This window comes from Callithrix jacchus, chromosome 7, assembly GCF_049354715.1.
Source record: "Callithrix jacchus isolate 240 chromosome 7, calJac240_pri, whole genome shotgun sequence".
NCBI lineage: Eukaryota > Metazoa > Chordata > Mammalia > Primates > Cebidae > Callithrix > Callithrix jacchus.
In genome coordinates this window covers 83,324,035-83,336,678 of record NC_133508.1, presented here as the reverse complement: position 1 = coordinate 83,336,678, position 12,644 = coordinate 83,324,035, and the positions used below count along the sequence as shown (strand labels likewise).

Genomic DNA, 12,644 nt, shown 5'->3' with positions numbered 1-12,644 from the left:
ATAGTTTGACCGGTGGCAGATCTAAATCCATGTGCTAATGAGCTTGGTTACAGCAGGCTTCTGCTGCTGTCTTTTAATCTAGCCTGCCTGTCTGAGCTCCTTTCCACAGTTAATGATCTCCCATAATGGTTTTCCCTTTAGTTTTTCCTCCTAGGTCAAAACAAATCAATAGTCTTCACAGATATTTAAAAACCATCAGTATAAAGCTCCTGGGTCCTCCCCCTACTACCTTTTTTTTTTTCCTTCTGGGTAAATTTACAGCTTGATCAGTACAGTGGTGTTTCCCTTACATCTCCTCTTATCTCCCAGAGATGGGCAGCAGTGAACCCCTTCCCATCGAAGATGGTGACAGGAGGAGGAAGAAGAAGCGGAGGGCCCGGGCCGCTGACTCCTTGCCAGGAAAGTTCGAAGGTTGGTCACACAAATCCCCTACATCTGAGCCTGCAGCTTCCCAAGTATAGGAGGAGCATCCTGGGGGCCACAGGTCCAGATCATAGGATGCATCAAGTTAGAGCCAGCTGGTGGTTATCTGTGTGGTAGGGAGATAAGATGGGGATGAGGGAATTTACACAGGACGTTACAGAAAGAGAGTGAGGATGGAAAAAGCTCAGATGACGCACTGGCTGCCTGTGAATGGCTCAGGTACCTTGTCAGGAAGCAGGAAGACCCATCTATCACTGTTATTGCCTGGGGTCTCCCACCCTTTTTTCAGATGTGATTCTTCCCTCAGCTATTCCTGGAGAGGCTGCTGAGAGATAGAACATATAAGAGGAAGAGAGACACACCAAAGGCCATGGCTGCAAATGAAACTTCAGTCTCCTACAAGCAGAGAATTTGTCACTCAGATTACACCTGCTTATGCTGTATGCATTTGACTACATTTTTTATTATTAATTTTTAAAATTTTTTTTTATTTTTTGAGACAGAGTCTCACTCTGTTGCCTAGGCTGGGTTGCACTGGCGTGATCTCGGCTCACTGCAACCTCCACCTCCCAGGTTCAAGCAATTCTCCTGCCTCAGCCTCCCCAATAGCTGGGATTACAAGTATGTCCCACCATGCCCGGCTTTTTTTTATATTTTTAGTAGAGTTGGGGTTTCGCCATGTTGGCCAGGCTGGACTCAAACTCCTCACCTTAAGTGATCCACCCACCTCAGCCTCCCAAAGTGCCGGGATTGCAGGCGTGAGCCATAGCGTCTGGCTTTGTGTTTGACTACATTTTAAAGAGTAATGAGTTTAAAGACTACATTTTAAAGAGTTCAGTAGACACATGTTGGGTCATCAGACTCTATGTGCAAGGCACTAGGCTCAGTGCAGGTCCTGTGGGCATGTGATGGGGTAAAACAAATCATTGGACACTTGTGCAAAGCACCAAAAGGATCAGTAGCTATTCCTAGGAGTAACATACCCCCCTTCATCTGTTTTGGTTTTTTTCATTGTGAGGTCTGAAGTAGCTTCCCTCCTGATCCCTCCTTCCAGGCTTCCAGACACACTAGTAAATTGGCTGCTGTATAGAGTGGCTCCAATAGCAAACACTTTATGTGTCAGGAATACTGGACCCCAGCCACCTACCTATCCTGATATGTGTAAAGGGCTAATGCCAATGTGTCCATTGTGAGAAGCGTGACATTTAAAATACTTACAAATAACAGTGTACCATCTGTTCTTACAAACAACCAAGACCAAACCATGTTGTAACAAAGAAGGTACTTTCAGCAGGGTTTGTAAAATTTGCCTTTAACTCAAACAATAGGGGGGTTGTGTGGGGTGGGGGGGAATGGGGGACAGACAAAGATCCCAAGGGTTTTAGAATAGTTTCCTAATCAACAGCTCTTTTGCTCTTTCAATTAACACAAGAGAGTGCTTCCTGTTTTTTAAGGACAGCTTGGCCAATGACAGGACTTCTCCTGACTGAGAATGATAAAATCTAATTCATGGTTGAAACATCTTCTGCTGAGGTTGTGGGTTTCAGTGGTAGGTGCCTCAAGAGGCTGAAGAATGGAGTGGGGATGAGGTCAGGCAGCTAGTGCTGTGATGGAGATGTGGCTTGCTTTGGAAGGGGCTCAAAGAGCTGTGCTATTTGTGAGCTTGGGCAGGTCACCTAGATGTTCCTTTAACCCAGGTCTATTACTCTGTTAGAACCACTATGATTCAGTACCCTAAAAACCTCAAGGCATCCTTTGCATCCTACTTCTGTCTCTTATTTCCTGTGGGTGACTTCTGGAGACTTCTCAGAAGCCTCCAATGACTTCCATTGTGTGGGGTATAAAATAGAACAGCGTTTTCTCTCCTTTGTATCGCCAGTGCTTACACAGAGCTTGGCACATAATAGGTGGTCAGTAAATGAGTAAATGAATATTCATTCAAATCATATCCTTTCTCTGAGGATCCTCCAGATTCTCTGAACAGATTAAACCCTTTTTTTCCCCCCACTTTTTTTTTTTTTTTTTAATGTACCTGTCCCTCTGTGATAGTATTTTTACCAATGCCTGGTTTATTCTGGGGTCACCTGTGTATGTGTCTGTCTTCCCCACTGGACTCTGAGCCTTAGAGGAGAGAGAACATGCATATATATTAATATATTAGAGATGGGGTCTTGCTCTGTTGGCCAGATTGGTTCTGAACTCCTGGCCTCAAGCAATCCTCCTGCCTTGACCTCGCAAAGTGCTAGGACTACAGGTGTAAGCCCCTGCACCTGTCCTTTATTTTATTCCTTACTCTGTTTTGTTGTCTGGCACATAGTAGATGTTCAGGAAGTATGTGCTGAATTGAGACCCTTTTGCTGACCTCACATCTAAAATGAGGAACAGGATGCCACGTATGTGGTCTCGTTGTTGAGAAACTGGGTCCTGAGGTGGCTGGGAAAGCTGTGTCTGCCTCATCACTTAGTACTAGAGTCATGGGTGCCTGTGTCGTCTGATCAGGGAAGCTGAGCCACAGAAGTTCTTCCCATCTGAGCTTGCAATGGAGTGACTCATCTTGTTATTCCTCTCATCCATTTCACCTCTAGATATGTACAAGCTGACCTCTGAATTGCTTGGAGAGGGAGCATATGCCAAAGTTCAAGGTGCCGTGAGCCTGCAGAATGGCAAAGAGTATGCCGTCAAAGTGAGTGTCTCAACTGAATGCCAGGCTTTACTCTGCAAATAGTCATGCCTAGCTCACCCTGAACCAGATAAATGTTATATTCCATAACAATGGGGGCTCTGAAGCTGTATTCACTGGATTCAAATCTTGGTTTCGCTACTTGCTTACTGTGTTACCTTGGGCAGCTTGCCTAACCTCTCTGTCCTTCAGTTTTCTCATCTGTAAAATGGGTATAATACTAGAACCTATGTAGAATTGTTGTGAGGATTAAGTAAGTTAATATAGGTAAAGTGCTCAGCACAAGGCCTGGCTCATAGTAAGTTGCTCATTATTCTGACAAATGAAGTCAGCTTCAGAGAGTGGACAACCAGATTTGGAATTAGAAGGCCTACCTGAATTTCTGTCTTGACAAACTATACTTGTTTGACTTTGGGCACGTCATCAAATGTCCATAAGCCTCAGTTCCTACATCTCTAGATGATGATAACTGCCCTTCTATCTCCTGGGACAGTTATGAAGATGAAAATTAAAATGTCCTGGGAGAGGTGGAAACGCTTTCCTTGCCACAAAGTGCTATGTGAGTGATAGACGTTAGCATGATAGTGAGGTTTAAAAACTAAAGTAACTGATTTGGTAACATCTGAACGTTATTCCAGAAAAAAATGAAAGAATAAAAACTAAAGCAACTGAGCACTCAGTTTGTGGGCAGGAGCAATGTGGCTCCTGGCCTCATTGCTGCCTTTAATTAGCTGCAAAGCCGTGGAGTGGCTGATGTCACCCCTCTGTGCCTCCACTTGCCCTCTCCATATCCAGAAGAGCTGGATCTTGAGCATTGGTTCTCAAAATGTGGGCCCTGGACTAGCGGCCTCAGCATCGCTTGAGAACTTGTTAGAAATAGAAGTTATCTTGCCCTACCTGAGAAGTAGCAACTCAGAAACAAGGTGCAGGCCCAGCAGTATGAATGTTAACAAACTCTCCAGGTGACTCTGCTACTCACTAATCCTTGAGGACTACTGATGTAGGAAGGGCACTTGTGAACAGTACTGTGTATTAGAAACCCCTGGAGCTTAACAAAGCACACACAGATCCAGGTTTCCAGATAGGACCTGGGTCTCTGTGGCTTGACCAGGTTCCTCACATGAGTCTCATACCCACCTGAGGACATTTGAGGACTACTGACCTACAGAAAGGGTCTTTTTAAATCCAAGCTGATTTCAAATCACCCACCTGAGCCACCAGGTCAAGTGCCATCTCACACGGGCAAGCGTAATCCAATGGGCTCCTGAAGGCAATGTTTTCTCTTCTCTGAACCAACATTCCACAGTCCCAGCTGCGGGTTAGATGGGCGAGCAAGTCGGCTAAGCCACTTTCCTTTGAGCTGAAGTGTTGCTTCACATGGTAATAAAAAAGCTATCTCAATTTCTTTTGAGAAACTGATCAATATAAATTACAAGTGATTTTTAAAACATATGCCTAAATGTAAATACAAAAATTAGGCCAGGCATGTTGGCTCACACCTTAATCCCAGCACTTTGGGAGGCTGAGGCAGGTCAATCACCTGAGGTCAGGAGTTCAAGACCAGCCTGGCCAACATGGTGAAACCCATCTCTACTAAAAATACAAAAAAAAATTAGCTGGGTGTGTTGCATACCCATAATCCCAGCTACTCGGGAGGCTGAGGCAGGAGAATCCCTTGAACCCAGGAGGTAGAAGTTGCAGTGAGCCAAGATCACACCGCTGCACTTCAGCCTAGGCAACAGAATAAGACACTGGCAAAAAAAAATGGCCAGGCACAGTGGCTCACGCCTATAATCCCAGCACTCTGGGAGGCTGAGGAGGGTGGATCCCCTGAGGTCAGGAGTTCAAGACCAGCCTGGCCAACATGGCAAAACCCCATCTCTACTAAAAATACAAAAATTAGCTGGGTGTGGTGGCACATACCTGTAATCCCAGCTACTTGGGAGGCTGAGGCAGGAGAATCACTTGAACCCAGGAGGTGGAGGTTGCAGTAAACTGAGATTGTATCATTGCACTCCAGCATGGGCAACAAGAGAGAAATTCCATCTCAAAAAAAAAAACAGCCAGTGTGGTGGTATGTGCTTCTAATTCCAGCTACCCAGGAGGCTGAGGCAGGAGGATCACTTCACCCTGAGAGGCAAAGGTTTCAGTGAGCCAGGATCACGCCACTGTACTCCACTCTCGACCAGAGAGGGAGACTCTGTCTCAAAAAAAAAAATTGATATATATGCCTAAATGTGGTAAAAACCACAACCATAAACTGATTTTCAAAGGTTTAAATACATTTATGGATGAGAGATATATTTCTTCAAGGTTGGATCACAGGAGGAAAACCTGGCCCTTCCTCCATAGGCCCCCAGCATCTTTGGGGCAAACGCTGGACTCTGGCTTGGCAGTTCCTTGGTTTCAACAGTTCTGCCCATGTTTCCTCTCTCCCCTGCTCTTTGAAGGCTCCCTAGAGATAGGCTGCTTCTCCCAAAATGGCTCCACAACACTTAGCTTATTACAGCTTTCCCTAGAGGCACCCAACTGATGCTAGAGTCTCAAGGTTGGAATGGAATTTCAAGATAACCTAACCCTGAATTTCCTCTGTGACTCCCCAGAGAGTTGTCCATGTTCCACTCCCCTGTCTCTAGTAGCAAGAGCCCATTACCTCCTCAGGGAAGACCGTGCTGTGGAAAGCTTGCCTGCTAGAAAGTTCTTCATGACTTTGATCTGAAATGCTTGGGGAATGAAGTTGAATCACTTCTGTTCCCCAGCACTATACCTTTCAACTCAGAAAATGGGCCCACTGTGGTTTACAAACAGACATAGACTTATTTAGAAAGTTACAGTTGGTCAGCTGGGTGTGATGGCTCACGCCTGTAATCGCAGTACTTTGAGAGGCCGAGGCAGGTTGATTACGTGAGGTCAGGAGTTTGAGACCAGCCTGACCAACATGGTGAAACCCCATCTCTACCAAAAATAAGAAAAATTAGCTGGGCTTGGTAGCAGATGGCTGAGGCAGGAGAATCACTTGAACACAGGAGGCAGAGGTTGCAGTGAGCTGAGATCATGCCACTGCACTTCAGCCTGGGTGACAAGCGAGAAACTCTGTCTCAAAAAAAAATAGAAAAAGGAAATTCCAGCTGGTCACAGATGTCTGTGCTACGTCCTATCGGAGAAGTTTGAAGTCTCGATGAAGGAGTAGGATGTCATTGTCTGTGCTGCTGCCCGTCATGCACGTTGGAACTGTAGGCAGAGCCAGGCTCTGCAGATTTGCTCACAGGCTCGGTTTGCAGTGGTTTGAGGCTCCAGATGGGTCCAGAGAATTTTGCAGAGGCACCCTGTCTCTTTAGAAACCACCGTCCCATCTGTTGGCTTACCCATTCCTTCAGTCAGCATTTGCCAAGCATCTCAGGTAAAGGTGTGCAGGGGGAGCAGCCCAGAGTATCACAAGAGAGACAAAGCCTCCAAGTGCGTGAAGAAGCTAGAGCATCTAAGCAGGTGTGGGATAGCAAGGGCTTCGGAGTCAGCTCTGGACTGTGGGCAAATGTTTCATACCTCCCTATCTTTCGATGTTGTCATAAAGGTCAACTGAGATTATGTAAATAAATTCTTTAACACAGTGCCTGCCAGAGAGTAAGTTCTCAGAAGAGGAAGAGCCTACTTCTGCCAGGGGGATTGTGGAGGCAGCCTCTGAGCTGGGCCTCAGAGCTTTGGCTCCTCCCCATGGTGTCTTCCACCAGCCTCTCTCTCTCCAGCACTAGAAGATCCTTCAGTAGACGCAGTAAATGCTTACCTTTAAGACGGAAAGATGAGGAGCTGAGTAAGGTAGTTCTTTGTCTTGCAGCTGCCTCAGTCTCCCCTGGGCAGCTGGGGCAGCAGCCTCATTCACTTCCTTGGTGGTGTGCTTGGCCCGAGTGGAACGGGCTCAGCTGAGCTGGGAGCCCTGGGGCCAGTCTACTGCTTTGCCAACAGAGCCACAGAGCCTATGTCACCAAGGCCTATGCCAGACTTCTACTTGACACTGGATTTGGACTGAGTTTGGCCTTGCCTTCTCCCAGAGGGCTCCTGCCAGGGGGCCCTTTTGAAGTCAGGTAGGTGTACATGACAGATTATATTCTTCCCACAGATCATCGAAAAACAAGCAGGGCACAGTCGGAGTAGAGTGTTTCGAGAGGTGGAGACGCTGTATCAGTGTCAGGGAAACAAGTGAGTATCACGTGGCTCTCGCTGCTTCGCTGGGGGGATGCTTGGCCACAAAAGAGGAGGCTATTTTTTACCGTCTCCTGACCCCAGCATTTAGCTCTCACTCCTGTCCCCACAAGGCAGGTACCTCCTTCCATCTTTCAGTGTTAGGGAGAGAAAGGAAAAGCAGCAATAATAGCAAAGGAGCTATCATCTCTTCTGAATACTGTAAATATCAGCAATTTGGGCAAGTTAGAATGAGTGATCTGAATAAGTGGTTGTTGGGGGGAAATGGGGTTTGATTTCTATTGGTACCTGTGGAAACTAGGTTGACTGAGTGTTGCCTGGTAGAAACCTTTAAGGACTTGCTTCAATACCAAGATGAGGAGTACTGTTAAGAATATTTGCTGCTATTTCTGCTCCTAGAATATTTGCATATGCACAGATACCACTAAAGACCTGGAACCTTGTCTAGCACTCCTTCTAGATAGCTGGGTCCAGGTCATCTCTAGCCCAGTTCATTCTGCCCACCACCAGCTCCAAATGAGCAGCTCTCCCATTGTGGCGCTAAATCAGGGTCACCTCTAAGACTCCACTTCCCCCTCTTTCCCTCCGTGGCAGGGTCAGCGGAGAGCCAGTGGCCTGGTATTGATGGCTTTGTCATTAAGCTTGGAGGATGGGGGCTGCTGTTGATTTAACTCCAGGCACTGCCTCTACAATCTTCTTTCAAATTAGGCCATTTTGCCCATCTTATTTGGACGCCTTCACACTAGTAAAAGCCTGGTATCTCCCAAAGTAGTCAGCATTTTTTTTATGAGGGACAGATTTTTATTTTCAGCCCTGCAGCTTCTTAGTTCGGCGTTAGAGACTCTACTTGGTTTATTTTGTTCTTTAAAAGAAAAAAAGCCCCCAACACCTCCAATATCCAGGCTGGTGGCTTCCCTACTGAGTTACAAGACGACCTTGTTGGCAGAGCACTGAAATACTCAGGCAGACAGAGAGTGCTCACCGGGGAAGACCACAAGTGCTACGGTGGCTGGGAACGCGGCCGTTTCATTAAGCAGCGCTTAGCAGTTAGGGTCTAGCGGTGCCCACGTTAGGCCCCAAGTCTATTTGACAGATGTTTCCATTTTCTCCAGGCAATGTAAATACTGCCCCGTGATTTATGGGCAAGAGGGAGGGCAAGTAATTATTTGCTGCTTGCCTCCAGGACACACACCTACTATTCAGTGTTATTAGCCGCAATTGCTTCCAGTCGGCTGCAGATTTTATTCAGTTTAATGTGACCGGGACTTTTTTATAACTCTACCTAGTGGGTTTTAGGGCTGGGGTTTGACAGCACAGACTTGGTGAAAACACCAGAGACTAAACATTATGGAAAGATAAGGTGACCTGAATCTTGGTAACACCATTGGCTGCTTCCACATTCGAGTCTTTAATAAGCATTCTGATTTCAAGTTGATTTCTGCCCCACTAGCAGGCGTTGTATATTATTTTCATTGTATAGTTGTAAGTAGACTTTAATATATAATTCCATTTCCCCCCTTTTCCCTCTCCCCCTATTTTCCCTATTTAAGGAACATTTTGGAGCTGATTGAGTTCTTTGAAGATGACACAAGGTTTTACTTGGTCTTTGAGAAATTGCAAGGAGGTACTTACTGTTGAGTATGTGTGTGGACTTCTGATTAAGACCCAGGGTGGTGATCATCCATCATGAATCCCAGAGACTTCCAAAACGAGTCAAGCTAATAAAAAGGATGAAGGACTTAAAAACTGCCCTTGATTTGGGAGAAGGGAGGCCGGAGGGAAGGATGATAATTAGCATTTTGCAGAGCTTAGAATGTCACCTGTGTGGGTATTTTATAAATGCCTTTTCATTATAATAGGAGTCATATATAGATACATTTAGTCATCGATTTATCATCCCGTTTTGACATGTTCACTATTTAACTACATTAATTATGGGGTGGAGGCTCTCAAATACATTGTGATGTCTAGAAAGGCTAAAACAGAGGAGAGGAGGGCCCTATTGTTTGGGATACAGACCCAGGATAGTGGAGAAGCCTGAAAATATGCCATCCTTCAGATGGAAAGATGCCATCACCCACACACACAATCACTGAGGTATATACTTAAGTTGCTTTCCTGATAGAATGAGAGGGTTAGAGAAACCCTTTCCCTTCCCATCACTCCCCCAATCTTAGGACACATTTGCAAGGTAAAGGTTGCAGGGATGTCTGGAACTGCATGGAAAGCCGTACAGAGGAGCCTGGTGGTTGAGGGAGGGTGCTTTAGAAACCAGTGCAGCGAAAGCTTAAGTTTAGCTCCATCACTTACTAGCCGTGTGACCTTGAGTAAGTCACTTCACCTTTTCCAAACAGTATTCTCTTCTATAAAATAGAGCTATTGATAACACCTACCTCACTGGGATGCTATGAAGATTAAATTAGATAATTCATGTGAAATGCTTAGCACAGCGTCTGGTAGACACCAAGGGCTCAATAAATGTTGGCCACGGGCTGGGCGTGGTGGCTCACGCCTGTAATCCCAGCACTTTGGGAGGCCGAGGTGGGTGGATCACAAGGTCAAGAGATCGAGACCATCCTGATCAACATAATGAAACCCCATCTCTACTAAAAATACACAAAATTAGCTGGGCATGGTGGCACATGCCAGTAATCCCAGCTACTCAGGAGGCTGAGGCAGGAGAATTGCCTGAATCCAGGAGGCAGAGGTTGCGGTGAGCCAAGATTGCGCCATTGTACTCCAGCCTGGGTAACAAGAGCGAAACTCCGTCTCAAAAAAAAAAAAAAAAGGTTGGCCACTGATATTATTAAAACAATTTGGTATGCTGGAGGCTGTCTTAGAAGTGTGAAGCGTAGACCAGGCACAGTGGTTCACTCCTGTAATCCCAGCACTTTGGGAGGCTAAGGCAGGCAGATCACTTGAGGTCAGGAGTTCAAGACCATCCTGGCCAACATGATGAAACACTGTTTCTACTAAAAAATGCAAAAATTAGCTGGGTGTGGTGGCGCACACCTGGAATCTCAGCCACTGGGGAGGCTGAGGCAGGAGAATCACTTAAACCTGGGAGACAGAGGTTGCAGTGAGCCGAGATCGCACCACTGCACTCTAGCCTAGGCAACAGAGTGAGACTCCCTCTCAAAAAAAAAAAAAATATGTAGAGTATTACTCTGCTTTTCCTTTTAACAAATTTGAAAACGAGGCTCACTACAGCAGAGCAAGCTAGAACCTAGTCAGGAGCCAGTTTTCTGGGAATGTTCCCTAGCACATTGGGATCCTTTGATTATTTAATCTGGCAAGTGAACAGTCTTTGGCAGTTCTTCCCCTTCTTTCATGCCCTCCAGTCCCCCCCCCCCAAAAAAAAGCAGTAGACATGTGCCATTTTTAGGACACAGAGATAATATCTTCAGCCCAGAAATACTGGCTTCCAGTAGTAAACGTAGACCACGTGAAGCCAAGCCACATGTTCCTGCCTGTGTCTGCCCCTGCACCACCCAACAACTCACGACTGACTCAGTTACGTGTTTCAAATGCTACATGCAGATGGGGGTCACTGTAGCCATATCAGTAAACTTAGTGTAGCTTATTGAGGCCAGACCAAGTGTGGTTGGCTCAAGGGAGTCCATCCCTGCAGCAGTCAGACCACAAGTCCTGCTGGGGGATGTCTGCACAGTCAGACCACAAGTCCTGCTGGGGGATGTCTGCACAGACTAGCTAGCTCCCAGACCCGCTAGTCTCTGGGTACCAAGGGAGGTGGCAGGCCAGGCAGAGGGCTGGTGCAGGAGATGGTTGCCCTGGGCCTTAGTGCTGGCTTCACCCGTTACTGGTGTATAATGTTGGGCAAGGTGCTCAACCATTTTTCTTTTTGGCTTCAGGTTCCCCCTCCGTAAAACAAGGAGTAAAAACCACCCATTTTGTTCAATCATGGTGAGAATAAGTTTATTTCAAGAGTATTCCATAGCACATGGCACTAGTAACTACTCAGTAAATGTCAGCCATTGCCAGCAAAACAATAATGGAACACTCAGGAGGAAAAGTCATTTTTCCCCCTTTTCCCAGGCCTTTCCATGTCTGGCAAGGATGTAGCATTTCCATTTGAAAGCTTATGCTCTTGTTTGGATCAGAGATCAGCAGCAGAGGAGAAAATGTTCCTACAGAAAGGCCCCCTCAGCTCAAATGCCTTCACTTTTATTCCTTTTGATTGCAGAAGCCAATCAGCCCCAGCGGCGTTAATATTTTTGGGCTCTATTTAAGTTGTTTTCTCTCCCTTCTGAGCTCCTCATAGACAGGTACAGAAGAGAACAGTCAGTTTTGTTTAACAGACATACAAGCTCGTACTCCTCTGTGCCAGGCCCTATACTTCGTGCTGGACAGGTAGTGATGAATAAGCGATGAATCCCTATGTGTCCACCCCAAGTTTTCCAAACTGGGGAAAACTTAGCCTCTAAGTTACTTACGAGAGCCCAAAAAGGCATTCTTCTGCGTCCCCTCTGTTCCCAAGGTTCCATCTTAGCCCACATCCAGAAGCAGAAGCACTTCAATGAGCGAGAAGCCAGCCGAGTGGTGCGGGACGTTGCTGCTGCCCTCGACTTCCTGCATACCAAAGGTGAACCCCGACTTTGCCTTGGTGGGTGGGCTGGGCTAGCTAGTCTCTGGGTACCAAGGGAGGTGGCAGGCCAGGCAGAGGGCTGGTGCAGGAGATGGTGTGGCTGGCAAGCAACTGGAGGTTTGAACATGCTTACCCATGGGGGTTGGGGAGAAACAGTCCAGGATGGCTCCTAGGCTTTGCTGCGAATGGTGGGTGGATGGTGGAGCTGTTGAGCAGCATAGGAATACAGGAGAAAGAGCAGGGAGGAGAAAGAATCAATTTCACATTGAACAGGGTATATGTGACTGTGTGTGTATGATGTTTCTCTTCTTAGATTCTTATTGTGTGAGGAATATAAAGCTTATACACAATACGACCTTCACAATTCACACCAAGTGTGAATATCTTGGTGTTATTCCTCCTAGTCTTTTTTGCTTTTAAGACATAGTTTTGCTCTTGTCACCCAGTCTAGAGTGCAATGGCACAGTCTCATCTCACTGCAACCTCTGCCTCCTGGGTTCAAGCAATTCTCCCAGCTTAGCCTCCCGAGCAGCTGAGCTTACAAATGCTCGCTACCATGCCCAGCTAATTTTTGTATTTTTAGTAGAGGTGGGGATTCACCATGTAGCCAGGCTGGTTTTGAACTCCTGACCTCAGGTGATTCACCCGCCTTGGCCTCCTGAAGTGCTGGGACTACAGGCGAGAGCCACTGCACCCAGCCCCTATGACTGATTTAGGAACTTTTGTAGTGAATTAAAT

The 12,644-nt window shown here is 46.5% G+C and overlaps 1 protein-coding gene across 50 annotated transcripts in view; it reads left to right on the top strand.

Annotated features, from left to right (window-relative positions):
• MKNK1 (MAPK interacting serine/threonine kinase 1) overlaps positions 1–12,644 on the top strand; it is a 42,057-nt gene that overhangs the window by 16,439 nt on the left and 12,974 nt on the right. For 32 of the 50 annotated variants that reach the window (XM_035251380.3, XM_035251364.3, XM_035251377.3 and 29 more), the window contains 5 exons: positions 310–411; positions 3,009–3,106; positions 7,218–7,297; positions 8,851–8,924; positions 11,799–11,903. In XM_035251380.3, the coding sequence (XP_035107271.1) occupies positions 312–411; positions 3,009–3,106; positions 7,218–7,297; positions 8,851–8,924; positions 11,799–11,903 (457 nt within the window). In that variant the 5' untranslated portion in view covers positions 310–311. The remainder of the gene's footprint in view (positions 1–309; positions 412–3,008; positions 3,107–7,217; positions 7,298–8,850; positions 8,925–11,798; positions 11,904–12,644) is intronic. The other 18 variants (XM_078331652.1, XM_035251373.3, XM_078331638.1 and 15 more) reach the window with 2 other exon arrangements.